The following is an 18,350-nucleotide window of genomic DNA, read 5'->3' as shown; positions in this document are numbered from 1 at the left end:
AATAACATGGTCTTTGCTGATTAATAAAAGCTCAGAGGCCACAACATCAAGATGTTGACAACAGTTTTTCAGATAATTAACTGTAACATTTAGAAAGTATAAGGCTTATTCAAATTAAATAGTGTAAATCACCATAATGTAAGAAAAACATGTAAATCAGCATGGGTTATACCTTGTTGGTGCATGCACACAAATACACAGTCACACACACACACACACACACACACACACACACACACACACACACACACGGAAAATTCCTCTTTCAGGGGAGAGAGAACATCAGACCACGCAGTGCCTTCTATGAGATAAGGGGATGTCTGTGAAAACTAATCAGAATTCACCGTAGACATGCACCTTGCTCAGCTACAGAATGATGGTGGGAGCAGCAGGAGGCAGCAGTCCCCCTTTAATTAGTATGCAGAAACAGTAGCTGGTGGACAATAAAAATAATGGGAGATCCAGAGTACAAGAAAAGCCTAGGGCAAATGGAGGAAATTCAGCTGGGAACAATATCATAAAGAATGATAATGAAGCACAAAGGACCCCTTGAAAAGGCAATGAGGAAACAGAAGAAATTAGGACAATGCAGTAAAATGAAGATGGGATTTCAATCTTAAAAGCAAGACATCAAACCTACAGTTAAGTAGCTTGTAGGTAAGTATTTTCTTTCTTCATTACCTTAAGATGTTAGGCTAGTGTCTTATTTGGGAACTGAACAGGTAGATGAATGTTTTCAACTGCCCACATAAAAGAAACTGACAGGAAAAGGTTAAAATGTTTTCAGCTGCAGAAAAAAATTGTTAAAATCAGTGCTACAACTTCCAAGAACAGAAGGCATGCCCAGCATGCATGCATTCACTGGCCCACTTCACATCATGACACTGAGAGATGTTAGAAAGAGGTAACATTTCAAATATGACAAAGTCATGAGGGCCAGTCTCTTGTCACCTAAAAAGCCTCAATATGGTAAGTGAGCCAGCTGATTCTATTAACTGTAACTATACCAGAATTCATCTGACACCAATAATCCAAATGAAGATAAGGTAAATAAAGTATTTTTAACTACAGTGTCTTCCCCTTGGCACATTCCAAGTGCCTTTAAATGACAATTTATAAACAAAAAGGAAATAAGAATACACCACTTCATATTTTAATACATGTTTAAACACTAATATTTATTTAAGTACTATGTGCCAGATACTCTGATCAATAAAGTTTCTCAGTTTAATCCTTACCTCACCTGGAGGGAATCTGCACAGTAACCCTAGGACTTCAACATGGGTCTCGATGGTGCACCCGGAAAACTCAACTGCTCCAATCAGTTTGAGAAATGTTTCCCAGTATTCTCAGGCAGAAACAGGTGCCCATTCCCTACCCAGAGTTACAAATTGACCTACCTCCCTAAAATAGTGCCCTGAGGGCAGGGGCTAGATTCACTACCCAGCCCAGGCACAGTACTTGGCCAAGCTCATTTCTGAGGCACAGGATGACTCCTGAGTCCACAACACCCACACCACCTCAACTGCAGGCCATACCACCCACAGCTGGTCAGTCAGGCCTACCAACTTTGCCTCCAAATGTTCCACTAATCCAGGGGCTGCAAAGTAGAAGCCTTCCCAAGCATCTTATCCTTTTCACTTTTAGTTTTTATGGCATCTGAATGTTCTTAGGCTGAACAGGCATGGCCCAGCACTCCAGAAGCCTCTTTACTCCCCACTGGCACCACGTTCATAGCCCAGAGCCCATGAACAGTCCCACCTGCTTCGTCACCAGGAAGAGTGCAGCTGCCTCCTTAACTTAATACCTGGCGCAAAGCAAATAATAAATGATTAATTGTAATGCTTTCCGAACACAGGTTATGGGAGGATTTCTTGGTGACAGCAGAGCCATGGTGGAAAACAATTAGTAGTTCAGGTGATCCTACTTTTGTGGGAGAAAAGTGAAATAATGACACTATTTTTGAAAATTACCAGCAATTTCCTGGCTACAAATCCTTTTCAGTCCTCATCCTACGTACCACCAGCACATTTAGCCCTAGCTGATCCTTCCTCCTGGAAAATCGCCTCTTAAGAATTTAGAGCCACATTCTCCTTGAAGACTCCCCAGCCATTGCTACCAATATCCTGGACTGGCTCCTCTTCCTCTGTTTTCATAGACACAGCTTCCATGCAACTATCTGCCTGTGAGATTACAACTGCTTCTTAACTAGAATCCCTACACCAGGGCTTCCCCATTCCAGGTTAACAAGTACAGTGAGGCTGGAATTCTTTCTCTCAATCATAAATGTGTCTCCAACGCCTCTCTGTCCAAAGCTCTGTGCATCACTGTTGTCACAGCACCTCACAGGACTATTCTACCTGCTACCTCACTGGCTGGAGCCATATCTTACCCTCCTGCTAATCTGTTCCAACTGTCCTAACATAGCACTTGTGTGCCCTATGATAAGATACAGATGGGTTTTGAATCATAAGATCCTCTACAAAGGTACGGCTCTAAAAGCTGCATTTATCTGGGTATCTGCTTATCTTTTCCAACTGTTATTCACTCTAAAGGTGACCTCCATAAAACATTAGATTATACTTGAAATAAGTTTGCATAGCACAAAATAAACTTATTTTCTTCTCCTCTAGCAGCAGCAAGAAAAATCAACCTCTGAATTAAGGAAAATATAATTTAAATTGGAATTTTAGCATTAATCCAGATTTCAAACTGAATTCTCACAACCTGTTCTCTTAGATAATCCCATCTTTTCCCTCAACGATAATTCTGTCTTCCAGTTTCCAGTTTCTGGATGGCAATCCCATCCCCCTCTGGCACTACTATAAACACACAGAGCTGCATCTTCTGGTGTTTACCAGTGTTCCATGAACTCTGCTGGTGCTCAATAAATATTAATTGAATTCATCCTTTACTTGAATGTCAGAGGCATTAGCTGGTCATAATCTATTTGCACAAATAAGAAAAAATGTCAAAAAGCAACATGAGATTTTATGTATTATTAATCTAGTTTAAGGCAGATAAGAATGTGATAAGTAAATGGCTGTTTTTCATTACCATTTTTGACTGAGCATGAACCTTATACCTTTAGTACACCCTTGCTACAACAAAAAGTCCCAAATCTAATTCTTCTTCCATAACTAGTCAGGCGTCATCATAAGCAGGATGAATTTGAAGTGGAAACAGCACTGTTTAAAGAAGGCTGCTTCCATGATATTCAGTGATTCTCTCTTTAATGGCAAAACTCCTTAAAGCTTTCTAAATTTTCACGTTGATCAAAGAACCCTTTTTATTTTCTACTCAAGAAACCATCTAGTTTTATCCTTAATTTTTATTATTACTTGGAATTCCTTTATATTAAAACACAGGACTTGATTTGTAAAATCAACTCACGTCTGTCTTATTTTAGTAAATTCAAGTCATAAATGTCCATTTGAAGCATATTAAAAATTTTAAGCTTTATGTTGTTTTCAATTTTTTTAAGTGTGCCTGAGAGCTAAGTGGAGCTATTTATTTTTATTTTTCAGTTAATTTTTCATACAGTTAAATAGTATTTAGGCTAATTTGCTAAAACGACTAACATGGTCTTAAAAGATAATCCTAATCCTCTTGCTGTATTTGGCCCTACCTTTTCAAGCCACTACCAAACTGCCAGTCTACTGTACCAGCAGGGAAATCTACTACACATTTCTACAAACCAGCCAACTTTTGAGCAGGGGATTCCCTTATGCACAGGCACTATGATGCTGTGTAAGGGTAAAAGCCCCATAGTGCTACTGTCTTTCAGAAGACACCACACACACATGCACACATGTGTGCACACACACGCATACTGATTTAGAGCTATCTGAAATAGTTGAGAAGTGGTATCAGGAGGAAGCTTTGTAGAACTGATTGCTTAAAAAATAAATATATATCAAATCACTGCACCATTTTATGGCCTCAAAAAACAAGAAATATATAAATATGAAACCAAATTGTATACACCAAATTTCTTTCTAAATGTTTAAAATACTGATAAACTAGATTCCTGAGGCCACCCAATTTCCTCAGTTCTTTTAGTCAGCTGGAAATCCATCAGAGGCCACAGACTATGCTTTGTAATCACTGTTTCCCTCTATCTCCCTCTTTCTCTCTAATGGTAGTGGCTATTCAAGGAATAACCCAGCAGGAGTCCTACTCCGTGTTACTCAGCATAATTTTTGAGTCCCTTCTCCACACATTCCTTCAAAGGCCTGTACTACCTCTTGGTGATCCCCCATGACCTGGTGTTCAGGTTATAGTCTCAGTACAGGACTGTGTGCAAGTTACTGTGCTAGGTGCTTCACATAAAGCACACCATTTATTCTGGCCCTCAGCTACAGAAGAGTTCCTATTTCCATTTCCCAGACCAAGCTGCTAGAGGGCAGACAAAACACAGGTACTACCTCTAAACCAAGGATCATGCCCCCACGACTTAATACTGCCGTCTATTGATTTGATGAATGGGTCCAATGTCTATTTTGTGTAGCATAATCTCACCTGTTAGAGTTTTATTTTCTATCACAGCTCAACACAGTGTTAAGAATATGAGCCCTGAAGTCAGACTACTCAGTCTAAATCCCAGTTCTGTAATCTACCATCGGTGTGCCCTTGTGCAATTCACTTAACCTCTCTGTGCCTCAGTTTTCTCATCTATAAAAGGGAAATAATAATAGTTCACCAATCTCAGAGCTGTTGCAAAAATTCAGTAAATAAATATCTGTCAGCACTCAAAACAGCCCCTGGCATACAGTTAGCAGTATCTGATTATTAACATAATAAGATAATTTAATACTTGGGTTAGATGCCTTGCTTTGGTTCATCTTAAGAGCTGAAATTAGACTTTGGCATTAAACAGATCTAGGTTTGAATCCTAATTCTATTGTATAGCAGCAATGCCTTGGAAATTAATTTCTGTTAGCTTATTAGTTGTTAGTTTTATTATTATTAGTTTAATTAAAAAAAAAAAAAAAAAAAGGAAAAAGTGTGTGTGGGTGTGTACCCTAAAGAGCTGCTGTCAGGATGAAATACAACTGTGCCAGATACCACAGACTACCAAAGCCCCATCTGGGCGCTTCTTGCTGGCAAAGCCTACTCCACTCTACAGGATGAATACTATTTTCCTAGCTTCTCTTGCAACTAGAGTGAGGTAATACAATCCAATTCTGACCAAGCGTACCCTGGGAATCCTGCTGGGGAATTTTCTGGCAAGTTTTTCCTCCTGAGAAAAGAAACTGGTGAGGAAAAGCCATCCTTTAGGCGTGGTCCTATGAGGATAGGATGCTGCACCATCCATGTGTTGGCCATAAGGGGACAAGCCTCCAGAGTCAAGCCAGTACTGTGATGAGGGTGGCAGAATGAGGAGAAGCAAAGAGGAACCCGGCTCCCTGCACTCACCATTCCACCACTGCACAGCCCCAAACCACCATGTCTCCAGATTTCTCTTCGAATGAGATAATTAGATGCCTTCTGTTTACGCCATTTTCAGGCTTCCTGTTACTTGTAGTTTGAAGTTGCCTCATTCAGAGGTCAATTTTACTCCTCTTTGTCCTATCCTCCAGCACATTCTCTGGAGGTTCTGTGCTGTTTCCAAGAAGCTGTCCCTTCTTGCTCTCTTCTAAAGTCTGTGATATCATCAACTCCCCCAATGGCACCTCTTTCTGGTGCCAGGTGCCAGTTCACCAACTGCCCTGGTACTGACTCAGGACCACTTGCAAGTATCTGCCCACTGCTAGTCACCTTACACCAATATATTTATGTAACTGCAGTTTCTTTCCTATGCAGGTATGATTACATAAGAATAAACCAATCCCTAAGACCCCCTTTTTGAAAGGATAATAATAGTTCATAACAATAGTTCACTGAGTACACTTTTCTGAGCAGAGGCAATCAAGTTGTTATCAGGTTTTAAACTATATCTGAAAAACATAAGAGACTATGAAATTTTCTTGGGCACTTCTGCTGTAGTCCTCCCCACCTTCAATCCTCCTCCAAGAAAAGGGGGATGTGCACACAACTACACAAACGTCCTCCGGATCTGGTCAAACAGGTAGCTCTAGGACACCAGCAGCTTTCCAGGTCCACTGGGAACTATGGATCACCAGGACCACTGCTGCTAAATCTGGCATTCTTTTACTCAGTTCATTCCCAAATTTGCTTTATAGCACATGGGCGGCTTTGAGAAATGGCTAGAAATTTTTCTGTAGGAATTTTCTGCTTGAAAGGTAAGTAGAGTACTTTCTGTATTCATCTCTCTCATATAAAACTGTGTATATGTTGCTAATAATAAAATGGGTTATATACTGATGGCTTAATTTCACTAGCATTGTCTTGACCACTGTCATATGTTAAAGCTTTTATTTCCTGAACACAAGCATGAATGGGGAAACTAAAATTTACAAACTTTTCTCATCAACTTGCCCAAAACAGAAACTCAAGCGTACACCCCTGAGCTAGATTTTCATTACCAAGATCATGACTCGATTCTTTGTGAGATGCTTTCTGGGGCACTGAGAGGATGAGGTCACCCCAGACATCCTTGGCAGTGCACCCCTGACACATACAATTCTGTTCCTGGTAGGGCTGTGGATAACGCCTCCCGACAAGGAACCAGGCTGCTCTGCAGTGTGCATGTGGTACACAATGGCCACAAAACAGAACCCCTGCAGGAACCATTAATGGGAGGTTGACCTGAAACCTCTAGGGTCACATCCAAGGCCAGTTATGAGTAATTCTTCTCAAGCCTTATGCCCAAAGCATGCGCTCGCCCTTGAAGACTTTATTCTCAGAGGCAGTCTTAGGCCCCCACACTCCAAAAATAAGCCCCACTGAATAGAAGCATTAGTCTGGGGGAACTGTCCTAACCAATTGGTAAGCAGTCTGTCAATTTTTATCATCTTTAAAACTAATAAACAACAAAGAACAGACACAGGCTAGTATAATTCACAGTCCTAAACTAGCTTCCCAAGTAAGGGGACCCGAAAAGCACTCTTCTCACAAACCCTAGAAGCTGATTTTAATTCTATTTTAACATAGGACGTGCATACTCAAGTCAGGATATGTCTGTATTTGATTCAAATCTGGTACATTCAGAGATTATTCAATCTGGCACTTAGTCAAGAGGGGCCCAAGGCCCTCGGTAATTTCTAAGACTGGAGGCAGCTCAAGTATCTCACCCTGTTTGTGGTATTAGAGAGTAAAGTACTATAATAAATAGTAGTCCTACAGCTTTCAAACACGAATTAATATCTAAATATGAGGCAGCTCTTGTAGGTACCATCGGGAACATAAAGCAGGGGTGAGCAAACCCTAGCGCAGGCCTGTTTTTAAAGTTGATCAGAACATAAGCATGCTCATTCATTTACAGGTTCGTTTATGGCTACTTGAACACTACAATGGGAGTTGACTAGTTGCAACAGAGATCATAAGGCCTGCAAAGCCAAAAATAATGTCTATTTGGCCCTTCTTGGAAAAAAATTGGACAACCTCTGCTAAAAAATATATATAATATAAAGCATTTTATGTTTGAACTTTGAATGGGTAGTAGATCAGGAAAGGTGAGCTTAAGAAAGGTTTTACCTGAGTTACTGAGTTACAAAAAATAAAGTAGGTTCATTAAAGTCCCACTTAAAGGAAAGATCAAATCTCTTAAAACTAGTCTTAAGTATTACGCTATTATGAAACTGTTAAGAGTGATAAAGAAGGCATGAGTCCCAAGGATCCGTAGATGTGTAACTGAACTATCGCCATGCAGGTTTTCTCTATATTTTCTGGAAACGTTTTAAGTTAATGTCTCTTCTAGTCTCACTCATACGAAGATATGCCGTCATCTTTGCATTACCATAAATCATACTTCAAGGCACCTACCCCCACAATTCACGCTGTGTTTCAATTTACAGGGGAAAACCAGGATCCCATTAGAGGACAGCAGCATGCTTCTGAGCAGATAAATAGCCTGAGGCCCGAGGTGGACACCAATCATCAATCCACATTTAGAATCACTGTTTGTTTTGAGCTGAAAGAGACATTTGATTTCTCTGTAGTCTCCTGGACTTTCATGAATTCTTCAAATTTTATGCTGTAACACAGCTTTTTTTAAAAAAAGTCTGAAAATATTTTTAAAAATAGTTTAGGAAATTGATAACCAGCAGATATGAAGAGCTGTATGTGCTCTGGGTAAGACACTTCCTCTTCCCTGCTGCTACAACTCCCTCACAGCAAGACAGCCCTCTTTCTAACCCCATCTCCCACCCCTCCCACCTTTGGAACTCTTTCACCAAATGATCTAAAACCCACTATCAGTCATTGCAAAATCCCCCATATATTCTTAATCTTTTTTCACAAACAGTCCCTAACTTCTCCTGCTAAATGAACTTTGGTTCTCCCCTAAAGACACTGTTTCCTGAAGCTGTCCCACTGTCCAAAAGAGCGACATCCCAGCAGACCTACAAACCCATGAGTGACAGAAATAAATGTTAGTTGATGTAAGCCACTGAAATTTTGGAGTTGTTTTCCATGTAACACGCACAGCAAGAGTTGACTGTTTTAGAAACTGATACAAGAGGGGTGCTGCCACAACCAAATCCTAAAATCTGTGGCATTGACTTTGAGACAAGGTGATAGAAGATAAGGAAACATATGCAATAGTGAAATGGCTGGTAAACAGTGCCCCGCAATAATCAGGAAGGTAGAAAATGTATCAAATGAAGTTATAGTAGAGCTGCCCTAGCTGACCCACAGAAAGAGAGAAACAGACGTTTAATGTTGTAAGCTGTTGAAACCTAGGCTTATTTACTATGCAGTATCATTCCAACAATAATGGAGTATCTCAAAGGCCACTCATACTGTTTGTCGACTAGATCCCATCCACTCCGGGCTATTCAAGGACACTGCTAGAGCAATTTGTCCTTGTCCTGAAAGTATCAGATTTACCTCTCTACAAGTTCATTTGTAACACTAAACATCTTGTAATGTCATCCTTAAAAAAACCCTTTCCTGCCCACCTTGCCCTAGTATAATCTAGTCTCAGCACAACCACCACAGTAATTCTTTAAATACTACAGTCAGATTATTTCTTTTCAGCAAATTCCTCCAATGTGTTTCCAGGTCACTCACAGTTAAAACCAAAGTCCTGTTATAGTCAGCTTGCGCCCTCCCTACCCCTTCCTTCCTTGTCTCCTCTGTTACTATTCTCCCCCAAGATCATTCCACTTTAGCCACACTGTCATCGTCGCTGGTCCTTGCACACTTCAAGTAGGCTCCTACTGAAGAGCCTTTGCATCTGTTGTGTTCTTCTCAGAATGCTCTTGCTTACAGATCCAGATATCCAGACCTTCTTCATGCCTTTGCTCCAATAAGACATCTGTGAATGCCTCCTTGTCCACCCTATTTAAAATTACAACCATCCATTTTTGTTTTCTTTCATCTATAGTACTTACCACCTATAACCTAGATATATTTTATTTAATTGTTTATTCACTGTCTCTCCAGATGGAATGAAAGCCCCAGAAGGTAGGAGTTGTAGTCTGTCCTCTTTCAGATCTATCTCCTTAGTGTCTACAATGGTACCTTGACACACAGTAGACAGTGCTATTTGTTGAATGGAATGAGTGTGTAAGATAAGAATCAGGCCTAGATTATATTTTATATTTCTAAGTTATAAACTAATAAACCAGGCAATGCAGACTGGAAAAGGAATGCTGCAGTGAAGACAAAGATATACTACAGTTTTACTAAGATATTTTTTTACTTTAGTAATAATTTTTTTTCTTTTTCTCTCATTTACAGTAAAGGAAATAAAACAAGAAATTATGAGGACTACAATTCAACATAATTGTATTTACAGCCCCTGGACTGAAGCCTTAATTTCAAAATTACAGTTATTTTTTATATTTCTAATATACAACTTTTTACCATCATAGAAGAATTGTACCTCCAGGGAGTATATTTGTATGATGTACCAGCTTCCTAAGAAATGAATAAAACATTCAGCTATAATTCTTAAAACAGACAACAATTTACTCAATAACAACTAGGATCAATTTTTTGAAAAGCAGTATATGAAGTTCAACTGTTCCAACTAACTGCCTATTACTCTTTTCCTTCTCAATCTTTCTCCAAACTAAACAAAGAGAAAGATTTAAATTATTCCTGTGCCAAGGCTCAGATATTACTAAAAGTAACCTTTTATCAAGCCAATTCTTTTAGAAGAAAAAAATGTAAAAAAAAAAAAAAAAAAAAAAAAGAGAGAGAAGCTAACAATATTTATAGATAAGCACAATATAAACACCCCTTGAATGAAGGCCTGCTTACTTACCACACAGACAACATATACCTTTCAGCCATGAGAACAAACAGTACATTAAAATGAGCACTTCTCATTATCATTGAATAAGTTATATGAATCTAGTCACTAGATTTGGATGCAAAATGTGTTGCTTCAGTTAACCAAAATTAAATTTTATTTTAAACCAACACATTTTACAATAAGGCTACCCTAGAATTATTTTGTTAAGGGGAAAAATGCCCCACAAAACTGAAAATTCGAGAGTCAGAGAAGAGAAAATAATCCACTCTTTATTGTAAGCGCTAAAATGTCACATCTACCAAGCCTTTGAAGATTACTGTGGTATCTTCTTTTCCCCAAGGAACTTATTAATTGTATTTCAGTGAAGACAGTGCTGACAGACACCAGCTCCCTTATTAAAGATTTCCTTTTTGTGGGAAGTTAGCAAACTAATCATACCATTTTCAAATTCAGTTAACAGGTACGTTTTGGCATACTGAAGATAAAGCCATTATATTCACTCCAAGTAAAAGTTTCAATTGTTTTGTAACTCTAGCAGTGACCTTTTATTTTTTATTACTTACCAAGTCCTAAAAGATCCACAGTGGGCTCTGCAGCTTTTTTAGGGCTGGTACTTTTTTTAGGTTCCAGTTGCTGTTCTTCTTTCTTCTGCAGCTTTAAAGTAAATAATTGGATTTATTAATTTTTCTTAAGTAAATTTAACAAAATTTTAAGCCCCAATTAATTACACGTTTTTGATAAACAGTGTAAAAAAGTATATGAAACACAGTATAATAAAACCTAGAATATTGTTCATTATATATAAAAAAAAAAAGTAAACATGACTGTTGAGGTTGCAATGACAGTCCTTACATATTGGGACCCCAAAATCGTGAATAAAATGATTTAACTCTTAATATAATTGTCCTTAACTACTAGCTCTTTTATATGAAATTACATATTTTAAAGAAACGCATTTCATATCAGTTCCTGGACACTATTAATGTACTTCTGTGTCCCCACTCAAATTTCATCTTGTAGATCCCATAATTCCCATCTTTTATATGAAATTATACATTTTGAAGAAATGCATTTCATATTATTTCCTAGCTACTACTAATGCACTCCTGTGATACAGTTTCATTCTGTGTCTCCACCCAAATCTCGTCTTGTAGCTCCCATAATTCCCATGTGTTGTGGGAGGGATCCAGTGGGAGATAATTAAATCATAGGGGCAGGTCTTTCCTGTGCTATTTGTTTATGTTAAGGGGGAGTTTCCCTACACAAGCTCTCTTTGCCTGCCGCCATACACATAAGATGTGACTTGCTCTTCCTTGCCTTCTATCATGATTGTGAGGCCTCCCCAGCCACACGGAACTGTGAGTCCAATTAAACCTCTTTCTTCTGTAAATTGCCCAGTCTCAGGTATGTCTTTATCTGCGGCATGAAAACGGACTAATACATCCTGTTAGCTGAGGCTGGCGAGGCCTCAGAGTCTTCATGAGCACACTGCTGACCCATCATCCACACACTGTATGATACATGAGACACAACTAGCAAGAAAAGCCTAATGAAATGGTATTTGATATACTTTCTTCCTGAATCTACATTATTAATTACTTTTTAAATATAATATTCTTCTAGTTCTCAGGAGCCCAAGTCACAGTTACACATTCCAAACCTACTTTCTCACAAAAAACACTGTGTAGGACAGAATGAAAAAACCTACACCTACTGGATTATCAATTCTAAAGCCTACTTCTAATAAACTAAGAAAATAAAACTTTCAGTTGAGTGCAGTGGCTCACACCTGTAATACCAGCACTTTAGGAGGACAAGGTGGGAGGATCCCTTGAGCCCAGGAGTTTGAGTCCAGCCTGGGCAACATAGCAAGACTCTGTCTCTACAAAAAATTAAGAAATTAGCTGGGTGTGGTGGTGCACACCTATAGTCTCAGCTACTCGGGAGGCTGAGGCTCAAGGATTGTTTGAGCCCAGGAGGTCGAGGCTGCAGTGACCTATGATTGCACCACTGCAGTTCCAGCCTGGGCGACAGAGTAAGACTCTGTCTCTCAAAATGAAATAAATAAATAAATAAAGAAAACAGCCATTCATTTGTCAAACCATTTCAAGATCATTTCTTCTACAACTACCTAAAGAATTCACAACTTAGTTGTTATATGAGTTCATTTTTTGTTAGCTACTAGAGATATGTTAACTTCTAAAAACATGTATCTATCCTTATTTGTTTTTTAATCACTATACTCTCCCTTAGAATTATTGTTTAATCAATTAGCCTACTATTACCAGCTGTCAATTCTTTAATAACTCTCTCAAATACAGAATTAGCCACCTGTAACAATATATACTTTTCAGAAGTTTAATATAATCCATTTCACATTCTCTATGCTTTCACTTTTCAACCTCTAATACAGGTTCAGACTTATCTTGCCTATCAAAAGGATTTCAAAATAATTTCAAGAAAAATATTCCCTGTAGTCATGAAGTAAGGAATTCTTTTCAACTGATTACTCAATCTGTTACTACAAATAATCAAATCTGCAAGGGAATCTGAGGATCGTGTGGCCATGAGCATGCAAACTTCAAATATTCCAGGGCAGGATCCTAGCAGCTTCCTGGGGTCGGTCTTCATATGGTTACATCACAGCCTATAATACTCTGGAGAGTGTCTTAAAGTAGTCTTTAAGTAGGTACTTAAGTCTAATCCCTATTTTACTTTGGCTTAAAAATCAGAAAACTTTGAAGTTGAAAATAAACTTAGATAATCTGGCCAAACATATTCATTCTGCAAATTAACTGAGGCTCAGATGTTATGTGCCAAATAGGAATACAAGAACTAAAATTCTTGTTTTCTGCCACTCCAAATTTAGCATTCTTTTTTTTTTTTTTTTTTTTTTTTTTTTTTTTTTTTTTTTGGTGTATTTTACTGCATCTTCTTCCACGGAAAAAAGCATAAAACAAACTAAACTTGTGAGGAATTCCTTCCTATTTATTTTCTATGATCTAAGACTTTGGAACCTCTTCAGGCTAAAAAGGATCTTTATAAAAAATTCAAATAGAAACTCTGGTTTATAAGGCGTCTGTCACCAAATTAGAACTACCTTTTAAAATACTGCTGAGTATGAAACTACCTGTCATGGTTTGAAAAGGAAAGAAAAAGCCAAATCGAGCAATGCAGAGGTCCTCTGGTAATCCCGACCTCCCACCCCCAGAACTACTGCAAACAATTTGGAAAATATCTTTCTTTCCAGATGTTCACACATGTATCTGTGTTCTAAAAGCTTCTCATGTTCCTAACATTTCAATTTAAATGGGTAGTCATCAACCATTTCCATAGGAAACTGTATAAATGAGAACACATGTATAGCTGTGCAAAGTAAAGAGAAACACTAAGGCAAGAATAAGGGAAATCCTAAACAGCTTATCAAATTGCAGGTGGGGCCCACTACCAGTTTTTGAAATCTATTTTACGGGCCACAACTAAACATTTTTTTGGCATATAAAAATGATACAGAATAGAAAACAGAGTACACTGCATAAAAGAAAGGTAAATATTCCTAGATTGTTGTTTTGCACATTTGTACACACATGTGAGCACAAATCTGGATCATAATGTAAAATGTATTTCTTAGCAGAGTGGTAGGCTGAGAAACACTGCTCTAAAGACAGTCTGCTCCTTTGCTGGACCCTTTGCTCCTACAATGGGTCAAATTATGAATGAGAAATGTCTATGCCCTAAACCCCATTATTCCAAGCAGAGTTGGCTATTCTAGATGGATTTCAACAATTCAGACATGAATTATCCTTAGAGTTGGCATCTGAAAGGTTGTCCCACAAATCAAAAAAGCAAAAGGACTGATCACTTTAAAATCTACTTTGTATCCCTCCGTTATCGAATCCTGTGGAGGCCATAACCTGAACACATCAATGTGTTGTAAAGGTGATTTTAGAGATTAGTCTTCTACGTCTTCATAGTATATACATTATATATGTCTTTATATATATATATTAGTGAAAGCTACAAAGATTAAATTCAAATGATACTCTTCTTCATTGATAATTGTAAACATAAGAAATTAACCTCACTATTTTTATTTTTAAAACATTTAAGGACAGATACACCAAAGCACAAACTACATAGGTAAGGAAACTTCCTAAAATTCTAGATAGAGTAACAAATATTTAACCTTTTAGAGCTTAATATCTATTAAGAGTTATTCATTTTCTATACAGTTTTCTTGAAAGACTTTGTAACAAAAATTGAAAGTTATTTCTTATTTATATTAAAATTATTTTTACAGATTTTTGTGTAAAATGATAGGAAGTAAGTACATATTTTCCTAGTCCTAGATGAGTAATAATAACTAAAAATATAGACTCAGGAGATGCTGTTGTTGGAATGTGTCACCCAAAGTTCACATGTTGGAAATTTAATCCCAATGTAACAGTTTTGAAAGGTGGAGCCTAGTAAGAGAAGATTAGGTCAGAAGGGCTCTAGTCTCATGAACAGATTAATATCATTACCACAGGCATAGGTTAGTTATCAAGGGAATGAGTTTGTTAGAAAAAAAATTTTGGCTCCCTCTTGTTCGAGTGCTCTCTTGGCCTTCCAACTTCCAACCATGGGATGATACAGCATCATGGACCTCACCAGATGCTGGAGCTGTCCTCTTGGACATCTCCGCTTCCAGAACCATGAGCAAATAAACTTCTTTTGTTTATAAATGAGTCTGTGCTATTCTGTTACAGCAGCACAAAACAAACTGAGATGGAATAAAGAAAATCTTTGCATATACACTGCCATTATAAAGGTTCCAAAAAACCTGAAAACATGCAATTCCCTAATAAAGATACAGACACACACACACCCACATAGATTCAATGTTTCTTTAAAATTTTTTTAAATATCTAGGTGCTGTGTTTTATTCCATTACATTGTACATTTTAACCCAATACTATCACCAGTAAATCAAGGTGGGCAAAGCCTATCAAAAGACTACTTCCACAAGCAATTGCAACAAAAACAAAAATTGACAAACGGGACCTCATTAAGCTAAAGAGCTTCTGCACAGCCAAAGAAACTATCAACAGTAAACAGAAAACCTACAGAATGGGAGAAAATATTTGCAAAGTATGCATCCGACAAAGGTCTAATATTCAGAATCTACAAGGAACTTAAACAAATTAACAAGCAAAAAGCAAATAACCCCATTAAAAAACTGGCAAGGACATAGGCACTTTTCAAAAGAAAACATACACGTAGCCAACAAGTATATGAAAAAATGCTCAACATCACTACATGTAGCCAACAAGTATATGAAAAAATGCTCAACATCACTAATTATTAGAGAACTGCAAATCAAAACCACAATGAGAGACCATCTCACACCAGTCAGAGTACCTATCATTAAAAAATTTTTTTAAATAACAGATGCTGGCAATGCTGTGGAGAAAAGGGAACACATATACACTGCTGGCAGGAATGTAAATTAGTCCAGTGGAAATTAGTCCAGTGGAAAGCAGTTTGGCGACTTCTCAAATAACTTAAAACAGAATTACCATTTGACCCAACAATCCTATCATTGGGTATATGGCCAAGGGAATAAAAATTATTCTACCATAAATACATATCCACACATATGTTCATCGCAGCACTGTTCATAATAGCAAAGACATGGAATCAACCTAAATGTCCATCAACAGTAGTCTGGATAAAGAAAATGTGGTACATATACACATGGAATACTATACAGCCATAAAAAAGAATGAGATTATGTCCTCTGCAGCAACATAGATGGAGCTGGAGGTCATTATCCTAGGTGAACTAACGCAGAAACAGAAAACTAAATAATGCACGCTCTCACTTATAGGTGTGAGCTAAACATTGAGAATACATGAACACAAAGGAACAACAGACACTGGGACCTACTTCAGATTGGAGGATGGGAGGAGGGACAGGATCAAAAAACTATCAGGTAATATTATGCTTATTACTTGGATGACAAAATAATCTGTACACCAAACCCTTGTGACATGCACTTTACCTATATAACTAAAACCTGCACATGTACCCCTAAACCTAGAATAAAAGTTAAAAAAAAAAAGTAAAAATAAGAAAAGACTACTTCCAATCATTATATCATGACCACTGCTAGGACTGCCTAATACTGCCACATTCTAAAAGTTGACAAGACAGGTATTCAGTTTCTGACTGAAGGGGAAAATCATGGCTGGCCTCAGATATCGGACTAGGAAGAGACAGTTGAAATAATTCTCTTTTGTCACACTGAAGAATCCAGCATTTGAAAAATCAAACATTTAAAATTATTAAAATCAAATCTCATGAAATAAGATAGGAAGTCCAGAATAATTTTCTTCTTGTCCCTCATGACAATATCTTAGCAACAAGGTAACTTATATAATCCAGATTAATCAAGAAGAGAGCAGCAGTACCCTGTGTACATGCTAAAAATCCTGTCTCATGGCCACTCTGAAGTCTAGTTTCTACAGTAAAGCACATTTGATGCTCTTTGTCTTTCTTTACAACATAAATCACCAATGTTAATTCCTAGAGAGCAACAGCAGATTTCCAAAATGTATTCCAATTCAACATTTTGGTTAACAGACGTATGTGTAATAGATTATGTCTTCCTGAAAAGCTTTTCTAAAATGGAAAAATCTTCAAGAACATGTTTGACTTTTTCCAGGTTTGCCTATAACACAAGAAGTCGTTTTTATCAAATATTTTCAAGACATAAAGGTTGTAAACCTTAAACAACAAACATGAATACATAAATATCAATTTGTACTTTTGTTCTGTAGCACGCCAATTGTATTGTACTTTGCAAAGACTTACAAGATACAGTTATTTAAGATACCTAAAATATAGTTATCATATAAATACAAAGTAAATATTACCTGAAAGCCAAATTTTAGAAGATCTAAAAATAAAAATGCTACTGTCTTGTTAGGATTTACGGGCAGGGATTACTGGCGTGTGATAACAGTAAATTAATACCTTGATGACCACACATCCCCTCATATAATTGTCATCTTTTTGATATCTCACATTCAGTTCAGACATGGCAAGCAATACATACGGACTCACTCCACTTTAAACTCTGCTGCTATTAAAAACATTGCATAGGAAATTTGTCTTTTAATAAGTGAAGAATGCAGTCAACTGTGGGTAGATAAAATCAGGCAATCTATAATTTATTAAACAAAATTTTCTAACAAGCAAGAACATAAGTCTACTTAGATAAAGCAATTTTATAAAACGTAATTTCCTTAGATTCATATTGAACAGATGTCTCATTCAAATTATTAAAGCTTTTATTAGCAGAATCTTCACTACCCAATCTTTTTGTGATCCATTATCGCTACCCCACAGAATATAATTGAATAAAAAACTATTTGGGTTCCAATTCCTACATTTACCACCATTTCCTAGCCCTTTAAATAACAGACATAACAGTTGAGCCTCTAGAAGGTGATTCACTATTCTTCAGCTTGCCAGTTAATGTAGACAAGAGCATAAATATATACTACAATGGGAAAGCTATAGAATTTTCTAAGTTCTAGTGGTAATTATTCAAAATTTTCTTTAAAAACTGACATCTCAAATTATAACTTAGTTTATTTAATCAGTTTCCTTTAATATCCCTAGAATCTTAGAACTAGAAGAAACATAAAATGTATTACATTCAACTTTTTCATTTTAACATTAAGGAAATTAAATGACATGATTCGTCCAAAGGCTCCGTAAGTAGCTATTGTAGGTAAAGGTTAATCTCCTAACAGGGTTCCTTCCCCGCGCCATAGTGGCTTTTGCTGAATAATTTCTATCTATCAAAAATTACATTTAAAAATGTAGTCCCAGCTACACAGGTGGCTGAGGCAGGAGAACGGCGTGAACCCGGGAGGCGGAGCTTGCAGTGAGTGGAGATCGCGCCACCGCACTCCAGCCTGGGCGACAGAGCGAGACTCCGTCTCAATAAATAAATAAATAAATAAATAAATAA

General features: G+C 37.4%; 1 protein-coding gene across 6 annotated transcripts in view; it reads right to left on the bottom strand.

Annotated features, from left to right (window-relative positions):
- Positions 1-18,350, bottom strand: part of SMAP1 (small ArfGAP 1) — a 192,442-nt gene that overhangs the window by 13,708 nt on the left and 160,384 nt on the right. For all 6 annotated transcript variants that reach the window (XM_010371535.2, XM_030928337.1, XM_010371506.2 and 3 more), the window contains one exon: positions 10,891-10,981. In XM_010371535.2, coding sequence (XP_010369837.1) covers positions 10,891-10,981 — 91 coding nt within the window. The remainder of the gene's footprint in view (positions 1-10,890; positions 10,982-18,350) is intronic.

The sequence above is a fragment of the Rhinopithecus roxellana genome, chromosome 4 (assembly GCF_007565055.1).
Source record: "Rhinopithecus roxellana isolate Shanxi Qingling chromosome 4, ASM756505v1, whole genome shotgun sequence".
NCBI lineage: Eukaryota > Metazoa > Chordata > Mammalia > Primates > Cercopithecidae > Rhinopithecus > Rhinopithecus roxellana.
This window is presented reverse-complemented; position numbering and strand designations above follow the sequence as displayed.